This window comes from Ochlerotatus camptorhynchus, unplaced genomic scaffold (genome assembly GCF_037179485.1).
Source record: "Ochlerotatus camptorhynchus isolate MF236.1 unplaced genomic scaffold, CSIRO-AGI_Acam_v1.1 ptg000313l, whole genome shotgun sequence".
NCBI classification, from domain to species: Eukaryota; Metazoa; Arthropoda; class Insecta; order Diptera; family Culicidae; genus Ochlerotatus; species Ochlerotatus camptorhynchus.
The window spans coordinates 1,186,728-1,214,727 of NW_027040801.1; the positions used below are offsets into that span (position 1 = coordinate 1,186,728).

Below are 28,000 nucleotides of genomic sequence, written 5' to 3' on the forward strand. Positions count from 1 at the left end.
ATGAATGCACGAAATGAATGTGAATGATTTTCCGTGCCTGCCCATAAAAAAAAAACAATTACGCAATATTTCATACAAATCGGAGAAGGTCGATTCAAGAATACAATTTGTTTCGCTATTTTGCCTGAAACTGCGCATTAGGGTGTTTCATTTTGAAAAAAGTGATGAATTTTTGATAGGCCACCCTCCAGTTCGATTCATAGCCCCAAAATATGAACCTGTGCAAAAAATGGTAAAGATTGATGAAGGTTTAGAGGTCGCGCCAATGATTTGGATTTTGTATGGAGATTTTGGTGAATTAGTATGGGAAATTATTGATTTTCGTTTACATTGCTCTAACTTTGGTTGTAGTTGTCCAAACGTTGAAAAAAAAAATATGTGGTTGTCATGACAATGATCAACAAGCCTGTTGTTGTTGCGATGAAATTGGCGTTGTTGCCTTGTACATATTCATCTGTCAATTTACCCTATTTTGCCATTTTTTCACATTTTTATAATTCTTGATACGCTGCAAAACTGAGCGTAGCAACTGTAGGCTTTTTGTTTATTGCCATAGCAATAACATACTAAATTTTTTCGACATTTGGACAAGTAGAAGCAAAGTTATAGCGATATAAGCGATTTTTTAAATTCTTCCATAGTAATTCCCATACAAATTTCAAATCATTGGCGCGACCTCTAAACCTTCATCAATCTTTACCAATTTTTGCACAGGTTCATATTTTGGGGCTATGAATCGAACTGGAGGGTGGCCCATCAGAAATTTATCACTTTTTTCAGAATGAAGCACCCTACTGCGCATGTTTTAAAGTTTGAGTTTGAGATTCAATGCACAAAAGACGAGCTCACCGATGAAATTCACCAAAACAAATTTGACAGGACTGATGAGGGCTTTGTTAACTGAAAATCAAAATTATATGTTCATTTTCAGTAAGCAAGATTCTCATCACCTGTCAAATTTCCTTCAGCGCATGAACTATAGAAATCATGTAGACAATTCAAGCTGAACAATGCATTAGGTCCTAAGTAACATTGACAAATTCTCTACGTCGATTTTCTCTTTGCATCCTCATGACCGTGTTAAGACATTCCCAGCTATTTTCAGCACACAGATCGATGCAAAAAGCAATTATCTTGCTTCTAATACGACAAACACAAGACAAGAAACGGTGCTGTACCAAAGTTATTAACGAAAACAAAGTCGATGAAGAGAATCGATTATGTTACTTAGGACCTAATGCAATGTACAGCTTGAATTGACCTGTACCACGCTTGGAAGGGTGGTGAATATTGTGCATTAATCAATTTTCGTAAAGCTTTAAAAAACCAAGCAAACAAACAACAATTCGACAGTGAGTATACATAAGGGCGTAACCACGATAATCGATTCTCTTCGTCAATTTTCTCTCTTGTTAATAACTCGATTGGATTAACATTTCTCGGTACGTTTGTTGTTTCTTTTGATAGCCAATACAACCTGTTACAGCACTGTATTGGTCAAATTTCCGAAAATTGCTTCCCTTAGCTGTAGCAATTTAAAGGGAAAATCGATGAAGAGAATCGATCATCGCAGTTAGGCCCATATGCATGTTCACTGTCGATTACTTTCCGACATTCCTCAAAATAAATGGATCTTTCAGCAGAAAAGAAAATATGAAAAGAAGAAGTCGATCAAAACCGGAAAGATCTCCTGGTGAGAAAAATTATGCTCCTAAATCAATAGCTTGTTGTTATGTTTAACGCCTTTTTGTATTCCTTAAATTTTGCAATTAGGTATCGTCACTCTAGAGAGACTACCTGGGTGTATTGTTTTTATTGTTTCGGAATTTCCTCCGCTCCAACTCGGTTCCAAAATGTTTCATATTTCTTACTCTTTAAAATAGTGTTTTACTCTGTGTCCTTATCTCATCGCCATCTATGTTATTAGTTATTTATATTATAGTTAATTAATTAATGTTTAATGAACATTTAGTTACCGCTTGAATTTTAAATCTGTGACGCACTAATTCGTACCAACTACAACTACTGACGAGCACGTTTCCGAGACCGCACCGCACACTCGGCTTTTTCCTAACTGAGTGTGTAATCCGTACTGACCCCTGCTGGCTAAGTGAGGGGTGCCCCGGCGCGGTCCCCTCCCCGTGTCCTCGATTCGCCCATGAACGATTGGCAAAGGTATAAAACTTGGTTTAATTCGTATTTTGTATAAGAACTGGTATATTTATCTGCCTGAATCACACCGCAACGTGCCGCCACCACCACCACCACGAAGACGATGATCGCTTAGTTGAAATAGCGGAAACGAGCTGGTGCCGCCGGTGGAGGGAGGAATGGCTGCGGAACGGCGGGACGCGGTTGGAACTGATGGTGGTACTGGGAGGAAGGATGGCGGTGATGATGATGCTGCTGATACGAGTGGGGATGAGCTGGATTCATCCCCGGCGGCGAGTACGAGGACAAGGACGGCGAGGATGATGAGGACGATGACAAGGAGGATGAAGAGGAGAACGAACCACCAACAACATGGTCCGGTTGGACCTGACCGTTGCCGTTCCATACCAGTTGACAGATAGGCGACGGTTGCAGATTTTGCAACTGTTGGTGTTGGTAGTGATGTAGCTGTGGCTGTTGTTGTGGATGATGCGGCTGCTGGCTTAGCTGCATAGGCGGCGGCGGCGGCGGCGGAGGTCGTGGTGGAGGCAGATAAAACACGTGTTGTTAGCATTGTACTCTACCAGGCTGGTTGTATTGCGATTGTCTTTCCAGCAGGTCACGGTACTCGCCGTACGTCATGTGGCACTCCTGTGACGTGTAACGAGTCAACTTGAGCGAACGGCGCGTCTCTGGCGTGATGGAAGCCTTGTAGCCACCCTTACGCAGCAGCGAGTCGATCGTTTGCGTTTGGTCCCAACCTGAAATGGTTTGAATCGCTTTAAAGTTCTATCTCTGATGGTCAAGTGTTAAGCGCTGAACACACACGGCGTTTTTTACTTATTGTTCATCTGACAAAACAGCCTTAATGAATACCTAAATTATGTTCAATTTTCTTACTCTATTTACAAATTGAGACGTGGACATACCAAAATCGAACGCGGATTCAATCGATGCAAACAAACGAATCATTGCAGATATAGGCTGGTTATAACCATACAGAGTACGATAAAATCCCGGTTGCATCAGGGACCGCTGACGTAATATCATACCTGAAGCACGGAAGTCACGTAATTTAACGAGAAACGTAGCTTGCTGTACTTTTCGTCTTCGATCAATCGTTTCAAGACCAAGCAGACGGCATCTATCGGGATACGCTGGAAGGTTAGACGGATCACGCCATGGTAGATTCCTGAGAGCAAGCCGTATGAACCTCTTTTGGACTCGCTCGATTCTTAAGTTCCATGTAACGTCGTTTGTAGCGTGTCCTTAAATTTTATAGCGACACAAAATTGGTTTGAGTTTATGGTAAAGGGGAAATCTTAGGGGAAACAAATAAAATGAAAACGGAAGAATAGTGATATTTCGAATCGCGTTGGGTTTGGTGACTATGGCATGACCAGACACTCCCGGGTAACTAGCTCAGTAGCATGAGACCCCTGAGCTGTGTCGCAGGGCCGGCATGTTAATGGGTATTCGGAGGGGCTACGCGGACAAAGTATGAAACACACAGGAATATTCACATTTTCTAACATTTATTTGCCCTTTTCTGTGGCGTGTGGGTGTGGGTTTTATGAGAATTTATAAACGGTACGGTACTCACTGTTGCAGCAGATTCTCCTTCGGCGTCGCGACGCTGGCATTGGCCCACACGGCTGCTGCTGCACTACCGTGTGGCCGGAAACTTGCGGCGTGGGCTGCAGACAGTGTTGTTGCCGCTTTGGGAGAATGGCGGATCTGGTGGCGTTCATCAGCCACATACGGCTCAGCAGGCGTTGCTGGCTCATTTGGCTGACAGGCGTCTTCCGTCGTTGACGGCATCGGCTGACCATGGCATGGCCACCTTGGTCGAGCCGAGACGGGACCCTCCTTGATAATAAAGGCCACCGGCCTGAGGGAATCGTCCCTGACAGACGATCGAGGATCATTTACTATTAGGCTCGGAAGCCATCTTGACTTCCGAGCCGAGCCGTGTAAGACCGTCTTATTTACGGTACGAGGTGTACAAAATGTACAAAAGCACAAGAGGTCCTGAGAATTCAGTCAGGGAAATTTCCGTCAGGATAATAAAAATCAATTACCTGAACGGAGGTAGGCTTTCCAGTCCAAACACCACAAGGGGGGGGGGGGTTGTATTAAATATGCACTACACTTCACGATACCGGTCTACACGGACGCCTGATTACTTCTGCCTAATCTTTCAAATCTTTTGCCCATCCATTGTTATTTTAATGCCAAGATTTTACTCCATCAGTAACGTTACGTTGTTGTTTGCAGCGGCACAAACCCTCTCGCTCTTGTGTGTGTCTACTGTTTTAGGTTTAACAAAACGTGAATTTTCCAAACAACAACAACAACTCATACAAACGAAAATCCAAGGATTGTAACCAACTGGTTACAGTTTGGTGAACTTGATGGAACTGGATGAACATTTCGGAAGTTCTATGAACTGCTCAGAAGCTCAATATACTGCTCGGAAGTTCCATTAAATTCTCGGAAGTTCTATGATCAACTCAAAAGTTCCAAGCTCATCTTGAAAGTTCCATAAACATTTCGGAAGTTCTATGAGCGTTTTGGAAGTTATAGAATAAACTTCTCGGAAGTTCTATGAACTGCTTGAAATTCTATGATCATTTCGCAAGTTCTATTAACATCTCTGAAGTTCTATGAGAATCTCTGAAGTTCTATGAGTATCTCGGAAGTTCTGTGAACTCCTCGGAAGTTCTATGAACATCCCGAGAGTACCATAGGTGTTAACTTAACATTGTTAACTGCGATTGAGAGTACCTATGATAATTCATTTGGTTGAGTGGAAGTTCTATGAACTGGTCGGAAGTCCAAGGGACATTTCGGAAGATCTATGAACATCTCGAAAGTTCTATTGGCCACTCGGAAGTTCAATGAGATATGTGTTTTCAATAAAGATAATAACAATACATGTCGGAAGTTCTATGAACATCTCGGAAGGTCTATGAACATCTCTGAAGTTCTTTGAACTGCTGGGAAGTTCTATGAACTACTCGGAAGTTTTACGAACATTTCTCTATAAACAACTCGAAAGTTCTATGAACACCTTAGAAGTTATATGAAGCTCTATCGGAAATTCTATGAACATCCCGGGAGTTCTACAAAAATTTCGAAAATTCTATGATTCTCTCGAAACTCCGGTCTACAAACATTAAATGCTGAACAAAAGCTTAATCAGCCAAAAATAAACTTCTTCAGTAAAAAAAATAGCTTATTCATCTTATCATTAGCTCATATTGTTGCTTGGGTGGAAGTTCTATGAACTGATCGGAAGTCCAAGGGAAATTTCGGAAGTTCTATGAACATCTCGAAAATTCTGTTGGCCACTCGGAAGTTAAATGAGAGATGTGTTTTTAATAAAGATAATAATAATACATCTCGGAAGCTCTATGAACATCTCGGAAGGTCTATCAAGATCTCTGAAGTTCTATGAACTGCTCGGAAGTCTATGAACTGCTCTGAAATTCTAGAACATCTCGGATATGCTATGAACATTTCGAAAGTTTTATGAACACCTTGGAAGTTCTATGAAATGTTCAGAAGCTCTATCGGAAGTTCTTTAAACATCCCGGAATCTACAAACTTCTCTAAAATTCTATGATTCTCTCGAAACTTCGGTCAACTGCACACCCAACAAACATTTAATGCTGAATAAAAGCTTAATCAGCAAAAACGTAAACTGCTTCAGCTTAAAAATAGCTTATACAACTTTTCATCAGCTCAAATTGTTGGTTGGGTGAAAGTTCTATGAACTGGTCGGGAGTCCAAGGGACATTTCGGAAGAACTATGAACATCTCTTAAGTACTATTGGCCGCTCGTAAATTCAATGAGAGATGTGTTTTTAATAAAGATAATAATAATACATCTCGGAAGGTCTATCAACATCTATGAAGTTCTATGAACTGCTCGGAAGTCTATGAAGTGCTCTGAAATTCTCGAACATCTCGGATATGCTATGAACATTTCGAAAGTTTTATGAACACCTTGGAAGTTCTATGAAATGTTCAGAAGCTCTATCGGAAGTTCTTTAAACATCCCGGAATCTACAAACTTCTCTAAAATTCTATGATTCTCTCGAAACTTCGGTCAACTGCACACCCAACAAACATTTAATGCTGAATAAAAGCTTAATCAGCCAAAAATAAACTTCTTCAGCTAAAAAGTAGCTTATTCAACTTTTTCATCAGCTCAAATTGTTGAGTGGGTGGAGGTTCAAGGGACATTTCGGAAGTTCTATAGACTTCTCTTCGAGATCAGCAATGGCAGATTATGCACGAGTACGGATTTCCGGACAAACTGACGCGATTGGTCAAGGCGACGATGGATCGAGTGATGTGCGTTGTTCGAGTATCGGGGACACTCTCGAGTCCCTTTGAATCTCGAAGGGGGTTACGGCAAGGTGATGGACTTTCGTGTCTGCTGTTCAACATCGCGTTAGAAGGTGTGATCAGAAGAGCTGGGATAGACACGAGTGGCACGATATTCAGGAAGTCCATCCAGCTTCTTGGCTTCGCCGATGACATTGACATTATGGCACGGAACTTTGAGATGATGACGGAAACGTACATCATACTGAAGGCTGAAGCTAGACGGATTGGACTTGCCATCAACGCATCAAAGACAAAATACATGAAAGGAAGAGGTTCTAGGGAAGACAATGTTAGCCTCCAACCCCGAGTTCAGATTGACGGTGACGGAATCGAGGTAGTCGATGAGTTCGTGCATTTGGGCTCACTGGTGACCGCCGAAAATGATACCAGCAGAGAAATTCACGAAGTTGACTGTCTACAAGACGCTGATTAGACCGGTGGTCCTCTACGCCCACGAGACCTGGACTATGCTCGTGGAGGACCAACGGAAGGTGTTGCGTACCATCTACGGTGGAGTGCAGATGGATGACGGAACGTGGAGGAGGCGAATAAACCACGAATTGCACCAGCTTGGGCGACTACGGTGGGCTGGGCACGTCGTAATAATGCCGCACGACGACCCAGTGAAAATGGTTCTAGAAAGCGACCCAACAGGAACAAGAAGAAGAGGCGCGCAGCGGGCAAGGTGGATCGACCAAGTAGAAGGTGACCTGCGGACCCTTCACAGACTACGAGGCTGGCGAACTGTGGCCATGGATCGAGTAGAGTGGAGACGACTTCTTCGGACAGCAGAGAACAACAAGGCCTTCGCCTGATTGGTAAGGCAAGGTATAGACTTCTCTGACGTTTGTGAATTGCACAAGTATTAGCGCAGAACTTTGGGTAAATTCAAAGGTTTTCTTGCACTAATACTTATAATTTACCCAAAGTTCTGCACTAATACTTGTCCATTTCACAAACGTCAGAGAAGTCTATGAAGTCTCGAAAGATCTATTGGCCGCTATTGACTTCAATGTATTTAATAAAGATAATAGAATCTCGGAAGTTCTACGAACATCTCTGAAGTTCTGTGAAACTCTCGGAAACTTCTATCAACTGCTCGGAAGCTATATTAACAGCTCGGAACTTCAATGAGAATTTTGGATGTTTTATAAACATGTCGGAAGTCCTATGAACCGCTTGGAAGATCTATGGACTGCTCGGAAGTTCTATGAACATCTCAGAAGTTCCATGCACATCTAGGAAGTTCTATGATTATTTCGGAAGTTCAGTGAACTACTCGGAAGATCTATGAACATCGCTGGAGTTCTATGAACATCTCGAAAATTCTATCAATGTCTCTAAAGTCCGGTGAACTGGTGATGGGGAATAACGAAAGTAATAAACAGGAAGCGGAAAAGAAGAGAGAGATTTTTAATAGTGTGAATTTGTCGGAAGATCGGTGAACATATCGGAAGTTCAGTGAACCCGTCAGAAATTCTGTAAACTTGTAGGTAGTTTTGCGAACTTGTCTGACGTTCAGTGAAATTGTAGGAAGATAAGTGAATTTGGCGTAAGTTTTATGAACTTTCAGACATTCTACGAACTTTCTGGAAGTTTTGTGAACTTGTCGGAATTGTAGTGAACCTGTTGGAAGTTCTGGGAACTTCTCGGAAAACCCATGAATATGTTGGAAGTTCAGCGAACCTGTCAGTTCTGTGAACATGTCGAAATATCTGTGAAGGAAGTTCTGTGAACTTGTCGGAAGCTCTGTGAACTTCCTGGAAGTTCTGGAGACTGGGGTCACATTGCGAATCTTGAAACGAAAGAAGTTTTTCGTTTCGAGATGCGCAATGTGGCCCCTGTTTTGGGAGTATAGCGAACTTGACGGTAGTTCTGTAAATTTGTCGGAAGTTCTATGCACTTATCAGAAATGCCATTAACGTGTGGGAAGATCTGTGAACCAGTCGGAAATTTCATTAATCAGTTGGAAGTTCAGTTCGAAAATTGTCGGAAGTTCAGTGAACCAGACGCAATGTCAGTGAACTTGTCGGATGGTGTGTATGTGTATTTATTGGGAGTGAACTTGTCGAAAGATCTATGACCAAGTCGGATGTTCTATAAACTTGGTGAAAAATCTGCGAACTTTCCGGAAGTTTTGTGAACTTGTCAGTAGTTCTGAAAACTTGACGGAACTTCTGTGAACTTGTCGGAATTTAGGTGAACCTGTTGGAAGTTGTGAGAACCCAGAAATTTTGTATAAGTTCAGTGAACCTGTCCAAACTTCTGTGGACTTGTCGAAACATCTGTGAAAGAAGTTATTGCGTACTTGACGGTAGTTCTGTAATTTTTTTCGGAAGTTCTATGAACGTGTCGGAAGATCTGTGAACCTGTTGGAAGTTCCATTAACCAGTTGGGAGTTCAGTGAAGCTGTCGAAAATTCGAAATTGTCGGAAGTTCAGTGAACCTGACGCATGGTCAGTGAACTTGTCGGAAGTTGTGTAAGTGTATTTATTGGAAGTGAACTTGTCGGAAGTTCTATAAACTTGGTGAAAAATCTGTGAACTTGTCGAAAGTTCTGGAAACTTGTCAGATTTTTAGTAAACCTGTTGTAATTTCTGAGAACTTCTCGGAAAATCCATGAATATGTCGTAAGTTCAGTGAACCTGTCAACAGTTCTGTAGACTTGTCAAAACATCTGTGAAGGAAATTCTATAACTTGTTAGCAGCTTTATGAACTTTGCCAAAGATTTGTGAACTTGTCGGAAGTATTGCGTAGTTCTGTAAATTTTGTCGGAAGTTCTATGCACTTGTCAGACGTTCTAAAAACGTGTCGGAAAATCCAGTTGGGAATTCAGTGAACCTGTCGAAAATTCTGTGAAATTGTCGGAAATTCAGTGAACCTGACGCAAGGTCAGTGAACTTGTCGGAAGTTAAGTGTTTTTATTGGAAGTTGTGTGAACCTGTCGGAAGATCTATGAACAAGTCGAAAGTTCTATAAACTTGGTGAAAAATCTGTGAACTTGTCGAAAATTTTGAAAGCTTGTCAGAAGTACTGAAAACTTGACGGAACTTCTGTGAACTTGTCGCAAGTTCTGTAGAATTGTAGGAAATTCTGTGAACGTCCCTCGTCTTTCAAATTGTCAGGTTGATCAGAAATTATTCCAAAGACCTTCAGTTGATCGAAAATTACGATAAAACCCTTTGGATATTTGTTCAAGACATCAGGTGGACCAGGTATTATTCTGAAGATCAACAACCAACCAACAATTCAAATCATGATTGTCAGAAATTTTCTCAAGATATCAGGTTGACCAGGAATTATTTCGAAGGCCTTCAGATGATCAAACATCTCCATAAAGTTTTACCAGAAATTATTCCAAAGACCTTCAGTTGATCAAAGATCTCCATTAAGTCCTTTGAATATTTTTTCAAGACTTCAGGTTGATTGAGTATTGTTCTGAAGTTCTTAAACTGTCCAGACATCAGTGTGGGGTTCCACCAATCCGGAGAAATCCTGATTGTCCTGGGGTATGGTTTGGTGTCCGTTGTGGGAGTTCTCCTGAGAGCTTACCTATGCGTCCGTACGCGGTCGTGGTCCGAGGGCAAAGAGGTCGAGAGACGATTGCTGCGTGTTCTCGTTGTCACCCGTCGCGTCTACTGAGGAGTGCGCAGGGTTATTTGTGTGATGGATAGTGGGCGGCTCGCATCTCTATGCGGAGGGTATTTGATACCGCACAATCAGGTTAATCGGGAAATATTTCAAAGAACTTCAAACGATTAAAGATCTCCATAAAGTATTTTAAAGATTGTTTCAAACATTATTCTGAGGATCTCATCATTACAATTTATGTCTCCCGGATATTCTCTCAAGACATCAAGACTCATTGTAAATTATTCCAAAGACCATCAGTTGATAAAAGATCTTCATTAAGTCCTTTGGATATGCTTTTCAAGAATACAGGATGATCAGGAATCATGTTTAAGATCTCCAGCTGTCCAACAATTCAAATCATGTCTTCCGAATTTTCCCTCACGATATTAAGTCCATCATAAATTATTCCAAAAATCTTCAGTTGATCTAAGGTCTTCATAAAATCCTATGAATATTTTTTTAAGACTTCAGGCTGATCAGGTATTGCTCTGAAGATCTCAAACTGTCCAACAATTAAAATCATAAGATACCAGGGTGATTAAGACGTATTCCAAAACTTTTCAGTTGGTCAAAGATCTTCATAAAATTCTTTGGATATGTTTACAAGACTTCAGGTTGATCGAGTAAAGGGTGATACGGTCAAAATTTGGTCAAGGGAAAACGCGTGTAAATCGGTGAAATCGTTTATTTAAAAAATCAAATTAAATTTCTTTTTCAAGTTCAATTAGTATAAAATTCAGGAAAAATATTCAGTTAGGCTTCCGCTTTTCCAAATCCGAATTGCCGGGCCTTACGCTTGACCCCTGCCATGAGATTTTGTACAGCCACCTTGTCCACCTTCTTCGCCGCAGAAAGCCAGTTTGCCTTGAACTGCTGCTCGCCCTTAGCAGTTTTTTTAACCTTCTTTAGGTTCCGCTTGACAATAGCCCAGTATTTCTCAATTGGGCGGAGCTCTGGCGTGTTGGGAGGGTTCTTGTCCTTGGGAACCACCTGCACGTTGTTGGCGGCGTACCACTCCATGGCCTTTTTACCGTAATGGCAAGATGCCAAATCCGGCCAAAACAGTACGGAACAACCGTGTTTCTTCAGGAAAGGCAGCAGACGTTTATTCAAACACTCTTTCACGTAAATTTCTTGGTTGACAGTCCCGGAAGCTAAAGGGTGATACGGTCAAAATTTGGTCAATATCAACTTGACGTATTTCTTTCAATTTTGCATTTAAAAAACCTGAACACCCCTCATTTTGAAGGTGTGTGTGTGTAGAATGTTGCTCCTATTTTGATTTTGAAATTCACTCTTCAGTTGTCAAAATGCCGTCCAAGCAAGAAGAGCAGCGTATCAAAATTTTGCTCGCGCATCGCGAAAATCCGAGCTACTCGCACGCAAAGTTGGCAAAATCGCTAAAAGTTGCCAAATCAACCGTTACAAATGTAATTAAAGTGTTTGGGGAACGTTTGTCGACAGCCAGGAAGTCTGGATCGGGGGGAAATCGAAAACCGGAAGCCGCTGAGACGACAAAGAAAGTTGCCGGTAGTTTCAAGCGAAACCCTAACCTCTCTCTCCGAGATGCCGCAAATAAGCTGGGTGTATCGTCTACAACCGTGCATCGAGCCAAAAAACGAGCCGGACTATCGACTTACAAGAAGGTAGTGACTCCAAATCGCGATGATAAACAAAATACGACGGCCAAAGCGCGATGCCGGAGGCTGTACACGACGATGCTGACGAAGTTTGACTGCGTGGTAATGGACGACGAAACCTACGTCAAAACCGACTACAAGCAGCTTCCGGGACAGGAGTTTTATACGGCAAAAGGAAGGGGAAAGGTAGCAGATGTTTTCAAGCACATGAAACTGTCAAAGTTCGCAAAGAAATATCTGGTTTGGCAAGCCATATGTACCTGTGGCTTGAAAAGCAGCATTTTCATAGCTTCCGGGACTGTCAACCAAGAAATTTACGTGAAAGAGTGTTTGAATAAACGTATGCTGCCTTTCCTGAAGAAACACGGTTGTTCCGTACTGTTTTGGCCGGATTTGGCATCTTGCCATTACGGTAAAAAGGCCATGGAGTGGCACGCCGCCAACAACGTGCAGGTGGTTCCCAAGGACAAGAACCCTCCCAACACGCCAGAGCTCCGCCCAATTGAGAAATACTGGGCTATTGTCAAGCGGAACCTAAAGAAGACCAAAAAAACTGCTAAGGGCGAGCAGCAGTTCAAGGCAAACTGGCTTTCTGCGGCGAAGAAGGTGGACAAGGTGGCTGTACAAAATCTCATGGCAGGGGTCAAGCGTAAGGCCCGGCAATTCGGATTTGGAAAAGCGGAAGCCTAACTGAATATTTTTCCTGAATTTTATACTAATTGAACTTGAAAAAGAAATTTAATTTGATTTTTTAAATAAACGATTTCACCGATTTACACGCGTTTTCCCTTGACCAAATTATGACCGTATCACCCTTTAATTTTAAATGGCATACCGCGGAATGTTCCAAGCGAATTCTAAAAAAATCTGGAGGAAAATTGAACAAATTTTCGTGAGATAAATGATGAATTCCTAAGAAACAATTAAGTAAATTTAAAAAAATTATTTGTTTAAAGTCACCCGTGTGAACCACAGGTAGCAAGGATCTCGTATTGAATATTTTCGGCCATAAAAGTACGTCGCAAAAATCGCCGTGTGTGTGTTCAGCACGCTTTAAGTAAGTTCCCATATTGTCTAGTGGTTAGGATATTTCGGAAGCGATGCACCTACCTTGCTCGGTGGCCACCTGTGGCAGATAGGTGGCGGTTCGTTTTGAGCCACGTTCGTTGTAGAACTCTATCCGAATGCCGTGCACGCCAAGCGTCCAGTCCAGATAGCCCCGAGCCTCCTCGAAGCCCTGCAGGATCGACACCGACACGGTCAGTCTTTGGATCTCGTCTCGCGTGATGGGGGAGAAGCGCGAATCCTTTAAAGCACTTGTTATTGCGTATTCTCGAAGACCTTTTCGGAAAACCAAAATTTCAAATTAAATCTAACTGATTCTAGCCTCATTAAACGGCGAACCAACCTGAGTGAAGACGCATAGCGCTGAACGTTCCGATACACCCGCGCAAACGCCGGTCCTTCCCGATTTTCCAAGTGACAAACAATGGGCTGCAAGAGAAACACAAGTTAAATTAATGTCACGACATTTTTCCCCATAACATTTGCATGACATGTATCACCCCTGCTCCCCCACACTTCCCACTCAAACTCACTAAGGATCATTGGTGAAGGACGGCGTACGAGGTTCCTCCATCTGGTTCAGCTCCCGGTACAGCACCTCGAAGCAGTAGAAGCACATCTCCGACATGGAGCCGATGGCCGACTGGTTGCCATCGCCACCGTCCACCGCGTGCCCATTGGTTAGATACCCATTGCTGTGACCGTTGGTCATTGGGCCTTTCCCGTTGGAGCCACCGCCACTGCAGTGCCCGTTGGCGTTCGCGTAGTTGCCGTTGAGCTTCTGCTTCTTCGTTCCACAACAACTGGACGCCATGCTTGGAGGGCGCTTGCTGCCGCTGTTGCTGCTAGTGCCGCTGGTGTTGCTGCTGCTGCCGCCGCCGTAACTGCTGCCTCTGGTCGTCGATCCCTCCACCGAACGAAGCCGAAGTGACACGCTCTGCCCTTTGCTGCCTTCGGCTTCGTTACCCCCGAGGTGGTTCGTACTGTGATTAGACGTTTTCGTGCCTGTTACGTTACAGGGGTTTTCAATGAAATTCAACGGTGTGCTGCAATGAGAAGTGGGATTTGGATTATTGGTTGGGATTTAAACTCCAAATCTGAAAGATAATGAAGCATTAGGCAATGTGTTGTCTTGAATATAATTGTATATTCATTCAATTACATATTTTTAATATCGTTTCAATATACCACAGTCACCATTTTGATGTAAAATCTATCGGTGTCTAGATCGGTGCGATTGTTTTCAAGGTAGAACTCAGTGCCCTGAAGTTCAAAATTGCAATCAATCTTCCCTCCAATGCAAGATTGATCTTGACGTAGGACTACGTCTTTGTCGAAGGCCCTGTCCTTTGGTTCAGTGAGAGTTACACACAAAAATTTTGGTTCCGTGTTCGGTAAATTTTACCGAAATCAGAACAGCTGAATGTTCGGCAAAACTTTGACCTTCATTTTAAAGGCTTTTGAATTTTAAAGCATGTTCAACCTTGTTTAAATGATTAAATCTTGTCATTTTAGTGGAGATTTAGTTTCAAAGTAGCTGAAAAGCAATTGAATTGAATTGCATAAATTTTACCGAACAGTTCAGTTGTTCAGATTTCGGTAAAAATTACCGAAGTCGGCGATAATTTCTAAGTGTGTAGGGCGCGTTCTGCCAGGTTGGTCGAGGCGGATTTCATGTGTGAGCAAGTGATGACACTAGACATTGTTATGTGCAATTCACTTTAAAAGGTGCGTTTAACCACATGTATTTCCAAAGAGCCTGAATGAAATGTGGAGCTTGCGAAGATCACTTGAAGAATCGATATGACGGTACATTGATACTATTTGTATAGAACACAAGCAAATGCTTCCAGAAATTAGTTAAGATAACATATTGAAAAATGCGTTGTTAGTCAAAAAAATTTATGTTGCGTTGAAATACTATAAATCGTGTTAAATTTAAATATTCCCTCATTTCACACCGTTGAACCATTCTGAACGGTCATCCCGTTGTGGTTGTATCACAGCATTGCTAATAATTTATATATCTATGTATATCTTTTCCGGTACCATGGATTCAACAAAGTAAAAGTGAAAGGAAAGCTGCAAAATTGAGCACATGCGGTACGATAATGGAGTGATGCCGAGAGTGATGCTCGTTAAGAAATTTTGTGTTTGTCGGATTGATGTTTGTCGCATTATATTTCAATTGTAGTTGTTTATTTCAGATTCATATGATAGGGGAAATTGATGTAATGTCGGCCTAAATGCCCCTAATTTGGGCCCATACATAAATTCAGCAAACGACAAAACTTCCAATAGCGACCAAAAATATCTATTAGTACCATCCCAATGACACGTTCATCTAGATAAAATTGATAAATAGCAGATTTTTAGCGATGCGCCCAATCTTAGATGCATAGGCCAACATTAGAGCCATCTGATTTAAAAATTCACGAAAACATAGTTATACGATATTTGCATAAAATTTTCGAACTTTGCGCTTAACTCCATCCATCAGGATTCGTACAGACTCCTCAGATAGCATGGTGGCCGTCTTTGTCCAAATATGTTGGAATTGTTTGATATCTTTGATTCCTTGTTTATTTCCAGAAAGCTTCCGCTTCTTCAGAGCCCACTATCTCTCGATTGGGCTCTAGAAAATTGGGCGGATTTGCGGTTTTTGGTACAATATTCACTTGATTTACTTCGTACCACTCCATCACAGTTTTAGCAACCGGGGGAAACTAACGATTTTAAATTGGCTCACTACTTGACTAGCCTATTGGTCCCAAGTAAATCTATAAGCATACCCATAAAATGAGGGGTTCGTGGATTTTCCTATGTTTCGAGGGGTGCATCGATTAGCTTGGGACCGAAGATAATACCAGAGCTGAACCAAAAAGTTGTGCACGTTTCTTCGGGACCTTCTGGTCTTAGAGTTACCTCTATGGTTTTAGCATAATGGCATGATGAAAAATTTTGCTGTTTTTCGTTGCGATTTGGAACTGTTTTTACTTTATACGACTTCAGCCCCAAACGCTGTTTTGATTTTTGGACAAAATCAGGTGACGTTCCAATTTTACGAGCCACCGTTCGAACAGAGAGATTCGATATCCTCTTCATCTTTTGGTCCATGACAGGATCAGCACGTTCAATGTTTTTATCACTTCTCGGTTTCCTCTCGACCGTCATACGTTCCGAAAATGAATTGAGCACACCGTGAATAGTGGAATTAGGTAAATCCAATTTTTTTGCAAGTTCCCTATTGACCAGTAGTCAGGATTTGCATTACGTTCGTACAAATTCCGTTCGCGCACGTGTTTTCCATATGTCGCGATCTTAAACACTAAACATGGAATGTACACGGTAACCGCAAAATACCCAATAATGACTACAAAGTAAGCATTTGCGAGGGAAACTAGTCCCAGTTTAAGTAAAATTTTACCCATTTATGAGTAATTACAACTACAAAAACAAGTAGTAAGTAAGTAACAAATACTCATAAATGGGTAAATTTTTTACTTATTTAATGGGTAGTCCCAGTCTCCCTCGAAAATGTTTACTTTGTAGTCATTATTGGGTATTTTGCGGTTACCGTGTAAACACCAATCATAGCCTTTTTCATCAATGACTCCCAGCTATACCTCAGCGAAATTTTTCACTCCTACGTGCAATATATTTCAAGAGTTAGTGATTTAAAGGTATCCGGATTAATTATTGGAATGGCCATAGATCGTGGGAATAAAAAACTTGTATATCCTACGATGTAAAAAACTATAAGAGAGTGAATGTTCCTTTTTACCGAGCTTATATTGAGGTTACTATGGTAACATGGAACAAATTCAAAATTATTATGGCATGCTGCGTGCTCGACGGAAGTACACCAGCAGCTCTTCACGGAAACCCTTAAACAGATTACAACGGCTTCGTCATCATATCCGCAACCATCGCATCAGTCGGACAGTAACGAATATCGATCTCTCCATTCTGTTGCTGCTCTCGAACGAAGTGGAATTTCGTCTCGATGTGTTTCGAACGGCGGCCAATGGTTGAAGAATTCTCCGGACCCAACGAAACTCTTGACAACACTCGGCTAGCGCATCATACTCTGCTTCGGTGCTGCTGAGCGTGACGCAAGTTTGCTTTTTGGAACTCCAGCTTAGAGATCCACCAGCGAAACGGACCAAGAAACCAGACGTTGATTTCCGGTCACTCGAGTCACCGGCCCAATAAGCGTCGACGGAGATTTTTAGCGATGAACCATCCACACCCAAAACCAGCTCATCGTTTAACGTTTGCTTGAGGTATCGCAATACCCGCTTCGCTTCCAGCCAGTCAGCTTGAGTCGGCCAATTGGTCCTTCTTCCCAGTATCGATACAGCAGCCGAAATATCTGGACGCGTATTAACGTCCACGTACAATAAACCGCTTGCACATTGGTGATTATTTGGCAATTTATCCTCCTCCTTAGATTGTGTGTGGCTGGGGCTAAGTGGAAACTTAGAAGGTTTTGCATCAGTCATTCCGAAACGTTCCAGCAGCTTTCGGATGTATGTTGTTTGATTCAGGCTCACTCCTCCAGCTGATCGATTCACCTCGATGCCAAGAAAGTGCCTGATATCACCCAGCGACGTCACTTCGAAATGCCGGTTCAGCTCTCGAATTATATCTGCTCATACTCTACTTCTTCTTCACAGGCAACAACCAGGTCGTCCACGTACACCACCAAGTACGTACACTTCTTCCCATCGCGACGAATGTAGCGGCACGAGTCATTTTTGGACTGCTCGAACCCGATCGGCTTCAAAACAGCGTCGAATGTTTGATTCCAAACGCGGCCAGCCTGCTTGAGTCCGTATAGGCTCTACGCAGTCTTACTTTGTTCGAACCAGGTGGCGGACGCATGTCCACGGTTTCCTCCAGAATCCCGAGAAGGTACGCTGTTTTCACGTCGGCGTGTTTCACAACCATCTTCCTCTGGCTAGCGACCGACAGGTAACCTGTTTCACTACAAGAGCGAATACCTCGTCCTGCTTGTGCTTGAAAATCCATTTGGATCCGATTAGTTTTCGGTCTCGAGGGAGGTCCGTCAGCTCCCATGTGCGGTTTGCACGGAGCGATTGCAGCTCAATAGCAGCCTTCCACAGCGCGCTTTCGGAACTTCTTCGAACGTTCTAGGGCCAGGTGGAAGATTTTTCACCAGACTACTCGTTTCCCGGTACCGTGAAGGTGGTACTCCTTTCGTGGTGCGTTCCGATCTGCGTGCCGGAGTAACTGGCTCATCTGAAGTTTCACCCAAAGATTCTTCATCGGATTCGTATTTCGAGTTCGTATCGGAAACGTCATCCTGTTCGTCATCCTCTTGCTCGAGTTCCGGTTGGATATCATGCTGAAGCGGTGACTCGATCTCGATAACATCGATTGGCTTGTACGAGTGCTTGTGTGTTTTTTAGCTCTCCAGAAAACATACGTCATTCGTGGTATCGATGAAACGATATGCCTTGTGGTGATCAGAGTATCCCACCAACGTCATCTTCACAGCTTTCGGCTCCAGTTTGTATCTTTTATCCGACGGAATGTGTACGTAAGCTTGGCTGCCGACTACTCGCAGATGGTTGAGATTCGGTTTCTTGCCATACCACGCCTCGTACGGTGTCTTGTCTGTTGATCTGGTTGGCAGGTGGTGAGCGCCTCAGCCCAGAAACGGTATCCCATATCTCCGTGCAGTAGCATACAGCGTCCCATTTCCACCAAGCTTCTATTTTTCCGCTCTGCAACGCCGTTTTGCTGTGGCGTGTAGGCGGTCGTAAACTGGGGTGAAATTCCTTTCGAAAAATAGAATCGTCCGAGGTGTTTGGATGTATACTCAAATCCAATTGCGGCGCGTCCTCGAACAAAATTAATTTTTGTTCTTTCCGGTACTTCACTCGCGACAGTAACCGAAACGAAAAAAAAAAACACTTGTCGTCGATCTGGTTTTCCGTGCTGAGCACCAATGCTACCGACGCCAAGGAGGCAGCTCCCACACCTGGACCCTACGTATCGACCCATCAACTCATGAACCGGGGACCAACGGCTTTACTTCCCTTCCGAAGGAAGGCGTGATCAGAGATGTTATGCCTCAGAACATCCCGGCGGCGCCGACTGGGATTGAACCCAGGCCTGCTGGGGTGAGAGGCAATCACGCTTATTTTCTCTAATTAAACTTCCGAAAGGCCCATTGGAATAGCCATAGATCGTGGGAATAAAACACTTGTGTATCCTACGATGTACAAAACTATAAGAGAGTGAATGTTCTTTATTACCGAGCTTATATTGAGGTTACTATGGTAACATGGATTAAAATCAAAATTATTATGGCATGCTGCTTACTCGTCGTCGTCATCCCCCACATTAATGTGGATACATACCTTAATACGCAACTAGGAACTCAAGATCACCATACAGAGATAATGGACGTCGAAATGTTGTGGAAAACATCAGAAATAACATAGGAGACTTTCGGGAGACTAGCAGCGATGCAGAGAAGGACAACAAGTTTACAAATAGGCACGAAAATTCGAAAGAAGAGTAAAGAATCGGAGAAAGTTAGTGAGATGGGCTAACAGTGCGGTTGCCCCCGCCCGGTATAACCTTGGCAGGCCTCCGGATACGTTCAAAACTCGTCAAAAATTGATGGTTGGTGAGTAGTAGCAACCTAACGATTTAGAATTGGCTCACTACTTGACTAGCCTATTGGTTTAAGCCCCCATGAAAGACCGTGTCAACCCCAGCATGGCCTCCCTGCTTGCATAGATAACGATGAGGTCACGATAGGCGACTACATACAACGAGTGGAGACAGCGGCCCGGAGGGGGACCCAACAGAAAGGAGAAAAACGGAGAAAAAAACAAATCACCAGTGTGAAGTTCCAGTAAGGCCCAATGTGAGCAGCAAGGACCCAAGGTTTCCAAGGAGAGCAGCCAGGCGTTGGGCTAAGCCAGATATTCACACCGATATCCAGCAGTAGCAAATCTCAAGAACTGCAGTTTGGGTGAACCAAAATAACGGAGGTCAGGAGGAAGATCGATAAACTCTATGTGTTAGAGCACCCGCACCAATGCGTTGCTAAACTTATTTTAGCAACCTCCACCATAACGCAGTAACCGCACTGGGGGTTGCTACTCAAGTGCGGGAAATAACAATCTGCCCCTCGGTGAACAGCGGGTTGACAAATATAGCAGCGCGATAGCAACCGGCCCAAGCGTTGCTATATATGAAATGTTTGTTTGGTTTTTCATTTGAACATTGTGATATATGAATAAATTTGTATTTGGGACAAAAATGTGGACCCAAGAGACAGCAAAGCAAGATCCGGAACAGCTATTAATGTGGAAAATTGGTAAAAAAGTATCTAGATTTTTTTAATCAACTTGTTGTTATGCTGCATTAACTCTGATGGCCATGGAACGGCCCTTCAAAAGATCCGGAACATCCGTAAAGGGGGCTAGTATATGCAATCAGGTAGTCAAATCCTAGTTTTATTTGGAATTCTCTAAGGTTTTGAATCTTTCCTGAAGTTCATTAATTTTTTTAAAAAATTATTAATATTTATAAAATTTTCTTGAACATAATCTGATCGTCGCTGAAGTTCCTGCAGTTTTTTTTTGTAGTTCTTTAAAATGCATTGAATACCACGGAACTTCCTTAAAATAATCTCAAATTTTTACTGATGCTCATGTAAAATCTCTTATGTTTCTGAAATTTAAATAAAAGTCTTGGTACTTTGATGAAGTTTCGGAAATTACCTGAGTTTCTTGGAACTTCTTAAACATTCTTCAATTTCCATGAAATTAGTTTATTTATGAATTTATATATTTATTTATGTATTTATTTTTTTCCATTCCTGAAGTACTCTCAATTCTATTGAAGTTTTTGGTACTACCCGGAACTAAATAGAACTTTCAAAAAAATCCTCGAAGTTTTTCTGAGTTTTATTGAATTGACCGGAATTTATCAGAGCTTACGCATATAAATCTTCGAACTTCCCTGAAAGTCTGGAATTTCTTGAATTTCTCGAAGTTATGAAGTTATTTGAAGTGCCGTTGATATCTCTGAAATTCCCTAAAGCTCTCTAGTTTATCTTCGTTGAGGTACTTGGAAGTTCTATAACATGTCAATAGTCTTCGAGTTATTTCCACATCTCTGAAATTATTTTGACTTCCCTAAAGTTCTCTGGATATCCCTGAATTTCTCAAATTTTCTAAAAAGTTCTTGCAATTTCCTGAAACTTTTGGAACCACTTTTAAAATCCTGAAATTTGCCTATGAAACTTCCTGAAATTGTTTCTTTTCATTCCTCAGACTCTCCTGAAGTCTATATTGTTTCCTGAAGTTTACGGAACTTCACTTATGTGTTCCTGATGATGTTCCTGAAATTGTTCAAAAATTAATGGAACTACCCAGAAAATCTTTAAATTTCCCTTTAAACATGGATCTTCTTTGTAGCTTTCTAAATGTTTTTAAGTTAATTCCCTGATGTCTTTTTACTATCCTAAAATTTTCGGAACTTCTTGATGGTTTCCTCTATTCTACTGAAATAAATGGATTTGCGATAAAGTTCTCGGAACAAATCTAAAGTTTTAGGAACGTCCGCCATGTTCTCACAGTTTTCCTGATATTCATGAAACTGCCCTAACATTTTCAGAACTTACCGGAGGTTCACGTAACTTACTCATAGGTCTTTAAGCTTAAATTTTCCTGAATTCAATGGAACTGCCCTGAAGCTCTTGATTTTCGCTGAAGTAAATTTTCCTGGAATCTATTAAATTGCCCTGGAGCTGTCGAAACTTATTCTTAAAGATCTTTTAACTTCCCCACAATTCTATCAACTGGAACTTTTTAAAGGTTTCAATTTTGTTCTGATGTTAATAGATCTACCGTATTAAATTCGACCAACCGAGCTTGATAAATTCACAAACTAAAATATGTAATCTAGTAATCCAGGTGGGCATCCGAAAATGCCTTTATGCATTTTGGTGCGCACAGGGTGGCCACAGAATTTTTATTTTGAAATTCCCGGTTTTTTCCCGGTTTTCCCGGTTAAAACAATAATATTTTCCCGGTTTGCCTCAAACAAAACAAAATGAAAATAACTAAGCAAGTTTTCGACAATTTTCATCCACAAAAACAGAAAACCAAACTCATAGCTGAATCCAGATGAAGATACAAAAATAATAGGAAAATATGTTTATGTTCCATACAAAATGGTCGAATCAGTTTATATTTAAAAAGAAACCTTAATATTACACTTTACTTTCTCAGCTCTTTTAGTTTAACGTCCAAAGCAGCAGCCTCTTTCTCTGCGTCTGCCAAAAGTTTAGCCTTTATCATTTCCAGCTCTTTTATTGCTTTGTCCGCTTCCCTCTTTCGGCTAGCTTCTTTATCGCTTGCAATCCCCTCAGCTCGCTTTGCATCCAAAAATTCCTGGTACCGACCTCGGGCGTTTCGACAGTACTGAATAAGCTGCTTGTCCACTTGAATGTTGGTCACACCACCAGCCGCTAAAATCCCATCATGTACAGTGCGTTGTGCTACCAGGCTTTCCTCGGATTGATTTACCACCAGGCACTCCTTGTTGACGGAAAATCCGCGCTCCTGGGCTGCATTTCCGGGAGATATTATCAATATCTTCTTGACAAACGATGCCAAATTCGGAAGCTGTTATCTAGAATCAGCAATTGTCTTCAACCAGAAATGATCGACCCGTGTCTACTGTCTGCGATATCCTGAAGCAATTAACTTGAAGAAGGCCATCGTGCAAATTTGCGAATATTCATCCTTCACCTTGTCCGCAACAGCTCCAGCCAAATGATCTTTCTCCACCATATGTTCCAAACAAAACTCAAGTCGTTTCTTGGCTACATCTGGGGAGTTTGAAATGACAGATGGACTTAAACAAGACCTTGTTAGAGCATATCGAAGTGGCGAACGATCGAGGAGTTTCGTCAAAAATGCAACATAATAGTTTTTGCAGTCGTTGCGAAACACCAAGAGTTGTTGTTCAGACATTTTTCCACGGATTCCTTCAGCTTTGATAGCCGCTTTTACAGGAAATCCCACGTCTAGTTCAGCTGATGTAAGAAGGTTGTCCTGATTTAAGTCAATCTCCGTTAGCACTTTAGGTTTCTTTTTAAGGCGGTCTGGCTTCAACACTCTCTGCATCGCATTTTGAACTAGGCTTGTTAGTTCATCGTACAAAAAGGGAGCAAGTGGTGCATCACCCTGAAATTCTTTCAAAAATGTTTCCACATTTGCCGCTGCAGCTACAAAAAAGCTCAATTTAGGTCCAAAGAGCTGATCCGATACCGCTTGGGACACCACTGAAAACGCGTTGGAGCTGTAAACCGCCTTAAAGCTTCTCCTGAAATCGGGATGACTTTCTTTTCGTTTTGACTCTTGTTGAAATTTTAGTGCCTTCACATATGTTCACAGATGAGGAAGCATATCTAGAGCTCGTTCTGCTACTCGCTGGTTTTCCACCCACCTGACTCCGCAAAATTTTAGGGCAATATGGTGTTACCAGTAACTGCTATAAAGTCAGCACGTCTTAGGGGAACATCTTTTAGCAGGTAGTACAACGACACCAGAAACTGATCGATCTTCCAGTCCGTTTTCTGCATACCGCTCTTGAACGAATTATGCACTACATGAAGACCGCAACTGCCAATGCTGAGTAGACTGAAGGAACTGCTCTCACGCATCTCTTGCAATTCGGAGGACAGATCGTTAAGGAGTCGCCAGTTCACGTTGGGTCCATCCATAGACACCTGAATAACTTTTTTCAACAGTCCGGGATATGCTTCGAAACACTTCTTGATCCCACTCATCAAGTCAATCGCTCGTGTCGATGATAGGAAAGCTGAGCCTACATATCTTGTCTTTACTTCCTGCTTGTCTTCATCCCAAAAATGAATGCTTACATCAAGTTGCTGCCGTTGTGCAATTTTGTTCAGTGTTTCGTCGAATCCAAGGACGACCTCGGAGCAACTTTCAACTTTGGTCAGTAAGATCTTCTTGAAGTAAAGTGCCAGACCGTGTGTGATGAAATAACCAAGTTTGGTGCGGCTCATCTCCAGCTTCGAAGCAATTTGGCTGTCAGGAAACATCTTGTGGAACAGAGCAACACTGGTACCTGCACTACGGTATGAACCATGGGTGGCCACAGTTTCAAGTGCCCATAAAATTTCAGCGGACGTCACCGAATCGTTTAAAAAATACTTTTTCATGACAGCCTGATTGGCGCCTACTGCCACTTCAGATGATGTTGAAGCATTTGTCTGAATTGGATCGACCAAGGTAGTTGTACTCACCTTGGGATCGACAGTCAAACTTGAAGTTGAAGATATGATTTTATCATTTGTTGAACGATCTGAAATTTGAGATAGAAGATCAGTATTCAATTCATAGAATTCATGTATTAAAGTCTCAGCACATGATGAACTTGATTCGATAGCAACCAAAACAATAATCGAAGCTTCGTTGCAAGTTTCAGTGCATTGTGGTATAATCAAGCGTGTTATTTCGGAGCTTACCATTCGTTCCAAATAAGCTGCTGATCGGCAAATTTGAGCGACGTGCTGCAGCCTGATGCTGATGGCCTTTGCTTTTTTCATGACTCCCAAAGGCCACCCTTCCCATCGAATCAATTTTGAATGATTTATTGCACCAGGTGCATCGAGCAGCAGTCGGTACTTTGGGATCCGGCGCGCTCCATTGATAATCCTTCTCATACCTCGTCGAATATTTTGTAGTCATGGTTATTTGCTCCAACTTTCTCAAATTTCACTACTCTTATTTGATAGTTTTACACTTATAAACACAGATGGAAAACGCGTCTCACTTTTTTCAATGCAAATGCGGTTTTGAACAGGCCAATGCTCGCGAAATGAATGAAAAAAACACGAAGCTTTTTCATTGACGAAGGTTGATAGCTCGTCGTCGGGTCGGTACGTTTCAGAACATGCCAATACATGCGAAGAGCCGAACGTGAGGTGAACGAAAAAGCTTTTAAAAGAGAATGTCGAACGAACCCGGTCGTCCAACTTTGCTGAATCTTTTTCAGACGCTTGATCGCCGTCGAAAAAAAAAGCTTTAAGCCGCTTAATGTCGTTCGTTTTTGTTCTGGAGTAACAGCAGATCTGTACTACCGTACACCCAAATTTTTCAGGGTGTAGCTGTTTGGTGCATGTTTGTTTATAAACGAATGATGCTGAGCTGTCAATAGCTCGCACTTGTTGGCGCTCAGTGTTAGGTACACCTCGAAAACGGAATCGGTGTAAGAGAATAAAAGCTGCCATCGCCAGTCAACATCAAGGTGGGACTGATTAGCATTTTCGAATTATATTGAGCAAGTTGGATTGAGAAAGAGTGTGAACTTGTGCATATGCAATTAAATTAAAATAAAATATATAATTTGATTTTTCCCGGTTTTGTTTCGGAATTCCCGGTTTTTTCCCGGTCCATTTCAAATTCCCGGCTTTTTCCCGGTTTTCCCGGTTCTGTGGCCACCCTGCAACCTTTATAAAATAAGCATACGAAGATCAATATTTCGATCATTTTTACGAATTGACCACTTTTATGGATGTTCCGGATCTCCCAGAGGACAGTTTCATGACCACCAATGTGCGCATTCTGGTCCCAGATTCAAATATATTCATGTAGCATCACAACAAGTGATTTTTAAAAAAAATCGCTGGGCTATTCGGATACCTGGGTCAGTAGTTAGATCTTAACCTTCAATCTTCAGTCTTCGTGGTTAGGTATATCAATATTGTCGAAAAAAACAATCACGAAACTCTGTGATCAATTTCAGTTCGAAGTTCGACGATAAGTTTAGCAACTATCGGTGCGAAAGCCGAAAACGTAAATTCACAATCGTGATAGCAACGACGGGTGCGTAAACAAGTTGCTAACTAAAATAGCAATGGCTAAAGTTGTCAAACTAGCAGCCCGAATAGCAACGCATTGGTGCGGATGCTCTTAGTAAAGGATAAAAACAACGTACACAAATAAATCAAGCAACTTGTGACCAACTTGTGTGGTATCAAAATTCCAACAAGGCTCTGCTGGAGGCCAAGGAGAGCATAAGGCTGGCTGAAGCACATGAGTCGCCGAAGGAACCCACAATTACACGTCCTGAAACGAGAGATAGAGACACAAGGAAGAAGCAAAAGAAAGTGAGGAAGAAGGAAAACAGAAGGACTCTTGATTTCAAAATTGAGATATAAGTAAATGGAACCGAAAAAAAATATCGTTGTGGTCAGAAAACGAAGCTCTTTCAGACGATGTTAGTAACCGATATATTTTTCAAAATTAAAGCACCCAATAGAGTATGATAAGTATGGATACAAAGCAGCGATGTCGTCTCGTCATAGAGAATTGCCACAGTAAAGAATAAGATTTGTATGATAATTTAAAGGGACCTCTGGAAATGTCGTTATAGAGAGATTATTTGTAGACTGTAGCTCTTATTTTGAAATAATATGGTAAGTCCCAGAAACGTTCCGTTCTATATTAATGAAAGTTTGTGATCATTGAGGTTTCTCGCCACATACCAAAACATACCTAGTCTCATCGTAATTATATGCGACCATTTCGCTCAGTGCACATATTTACCTTTTCGGCTGTGTGCGTGTGTTTTCGTTCACTCACTTTTGTTTCTCGACGACTTTTTTTTTGGTTTTTGCTTGGCTTTGTTGTTGTTGTTGGTTTTTGTTCGATTCACCACAGCCAACAATCTCGCTGCTCTGCTGCTGCTGATGCAGATCGTATCCGCACAATCTACCTACTTATGTTTATTATTTGAGGTGGTGAGCACGAGGAAATGTTTGCCATTTTTCCTACGTATTATGGTTATGCTTTCGCTTTCGGGCGCTTTGTTTTCGAACACTTTCCGTTGCGATTTTTCTTTGTTATGGGCTGGGCAACTAACATGCACCTCTCTATGCACTTATGTAATTATTATGTTGCTGCTGTACACAACAAGACCCAGCAGGAAGTGCCAGCTGCTTGTGGGAGAAGAGCGAAACTCCTATGAATCAGCAGAACCAAGAAAAAAAAATCGAACACACAGCTGACGATGATTGCAGCCCAGAATATCGAAAAAGGCTTGAACGTGTGTCAAGTGGAAAACAGCAGCAGCTGGTCGCACTGAATCATACCTACAATAAAAGGGAAGCAGTAACTAGCTTTTCCTTTCAATCCTACACATTTTCCGGAATTATAACTCTGATTTACCCGAGTCAAGAAACCAATTCCATTCGGACTGCTGAGCTCGGCAAAACAACACACAAAATGAACCTTAAAACCTTCCCCGAATCGAAGAAAATCAATGCTTGAGCCACTACCACCACTTTCGTCCTCTCCTCGCTCGTTTCCTCAATATTTGGGGGATTTTGACGAGTTTTTGGTGTGACCTCTTCGACGCAATGAGAAAATCCACGCACACCCGATTTCGCACTACACCAAGCAGAAAGAGCTCCCGAAATGTATCACCAAAGGCGATGACGATATCGTCGTTTTCTGTGCGGTACAAATGTTCATCCTTCCTAGGATTATGCCTCGAGTTTGGGATCAATAATTTTTCCCCAGTGGGAGGGTATGGTCGTAGGAAAAAACTTTCACCTTCAATCACACGGGGAACGCAGCTTCGCTCTACGATGACGACGATGAACACAATCAAATTTATTGTTTTTCACTTGCAATTTTCCAACTTCACTATCTTCTAGCTCGGACACAAAGAAAAAGTCACTCTGGCCTCGCGGGTTCTTCTCCGTTTTGGCTGCGGGGGAGCTTCTCCTCGATGCAATCCCAAAGTGGAAAACGCAAGCTACATTCGGCGCAAGCACAAGAGCAAGGAGCAGTGGCTGTTTGGAAAAATGCGCGTAATGGAGAGCGACTTTATGGGCACACAAACCATATACAAACTCTACTCCTTTTGTATCACAAAAAGCACTGTGGACAAAACTTTTTTCCTCGTTTTCTTCAGTCGTCAGACTTCACTGCCATCAGACAAAAAGTTTGTGAATGTTTGTGAGTGGAGGAGTTTCATAAACAAACATAAACGCACACTGATGCAAAATTTGGAAAAA

At 42.1% G+C, this 28,000-nt stretch overlaps 2 protein-coding genes across 3 annotated transcripts; both read right to left on the minus strand.

Annotated features, from left to right (window-relative positions):
• Positions 1 to 799: 799 nt before the first annotated feature.
• Positions 800 to 2,664, minus strand: LOC135707504 (protein roadkill-like). The gene has a single exon (XM_065229353.1). It carries the CDS (start codon positions 2,662 to 2,664, stop codon positions 2,284 to 2,286), a length of 381 nt encoding a protein of 126 aa, XP_065085425.1. The 3' UTR covers positions 800 to 2,283.
• Positions 2,665 to 2,718: 54 nt separating this feature from the next.
• On the minus strand, positions 2,719 to 27,907 carry LOC135707501 (uncharacterized protein CG5902). 2 transcript variants are annotated; one of them, XM_065229350.1, is made up of 6 exons: positions 27,147 to 27,499; positions 26,562 to 27,070; positions 13,422 to 13,934; positions 13,232 to 13,317; positions 12,934 to 13,164; positions 2,719 to 2,912 (listed from the first exon to the last, which is right to left on the minus strand). In XM_065229350.1, the coding sequence occupies exons 3-6, from the start codon at positions 13,700 to 13,702 to the stop codon at positions 2,719 to 2,721; spliced, it is 792 nt and encodes a 263-aa protein (XP_065085422.1). In that variant the 5' UTR covers positions 13,703 to 13,934; positions 26,562 to 27,070; positions 27,147 to 27,499. The 2 variants fall into 2 exon arrangements, with proteins under 2 accessions (XP_065085422.1, XP_065085421.1); XM_065229349.1 differs by lacking the exons at positions 26,562 to 27,070; positions 27,147 to 27,499 and adding an exon at positions 27,534 to 27,907.
• Positions 27,908 to 28,000: the final 93 nt, after the last annotated feature.

Excerpts from the sequence above, each read along its gene's own strand:
- LOC135707504 (XM_065229353.1), bottom strand. The coding sequence starts at position 2,664 with ATGCAGCTAAGCCAGCAGCCGCATCATCCACAACAACAGCCACAGCTA.
- LOC135707501 (XM_065229349.1), bottom strand. The coding sequence starts at position 13,702 with ATGGCGTCCAGTTGTTGTGGAACGAAGAAGCAGAAGCTCAACGGCAAC. Across the intron at positions 13,318-13,421 it reads TCCTTCACCAATGATCCTTA|CCCATTGTTTGTCACTTGGA; the intron begins GTGAGTTTGAGT and ends TTTCTCTTGCAG. Across the intron at positions 2,913-12,933 it reads ACAGGTGGCCACCGAGCAAG|GTTGGGACCAAACGCAAACG; the intron begins GTAGGTGCATCG and ends AAACCATTTCAG.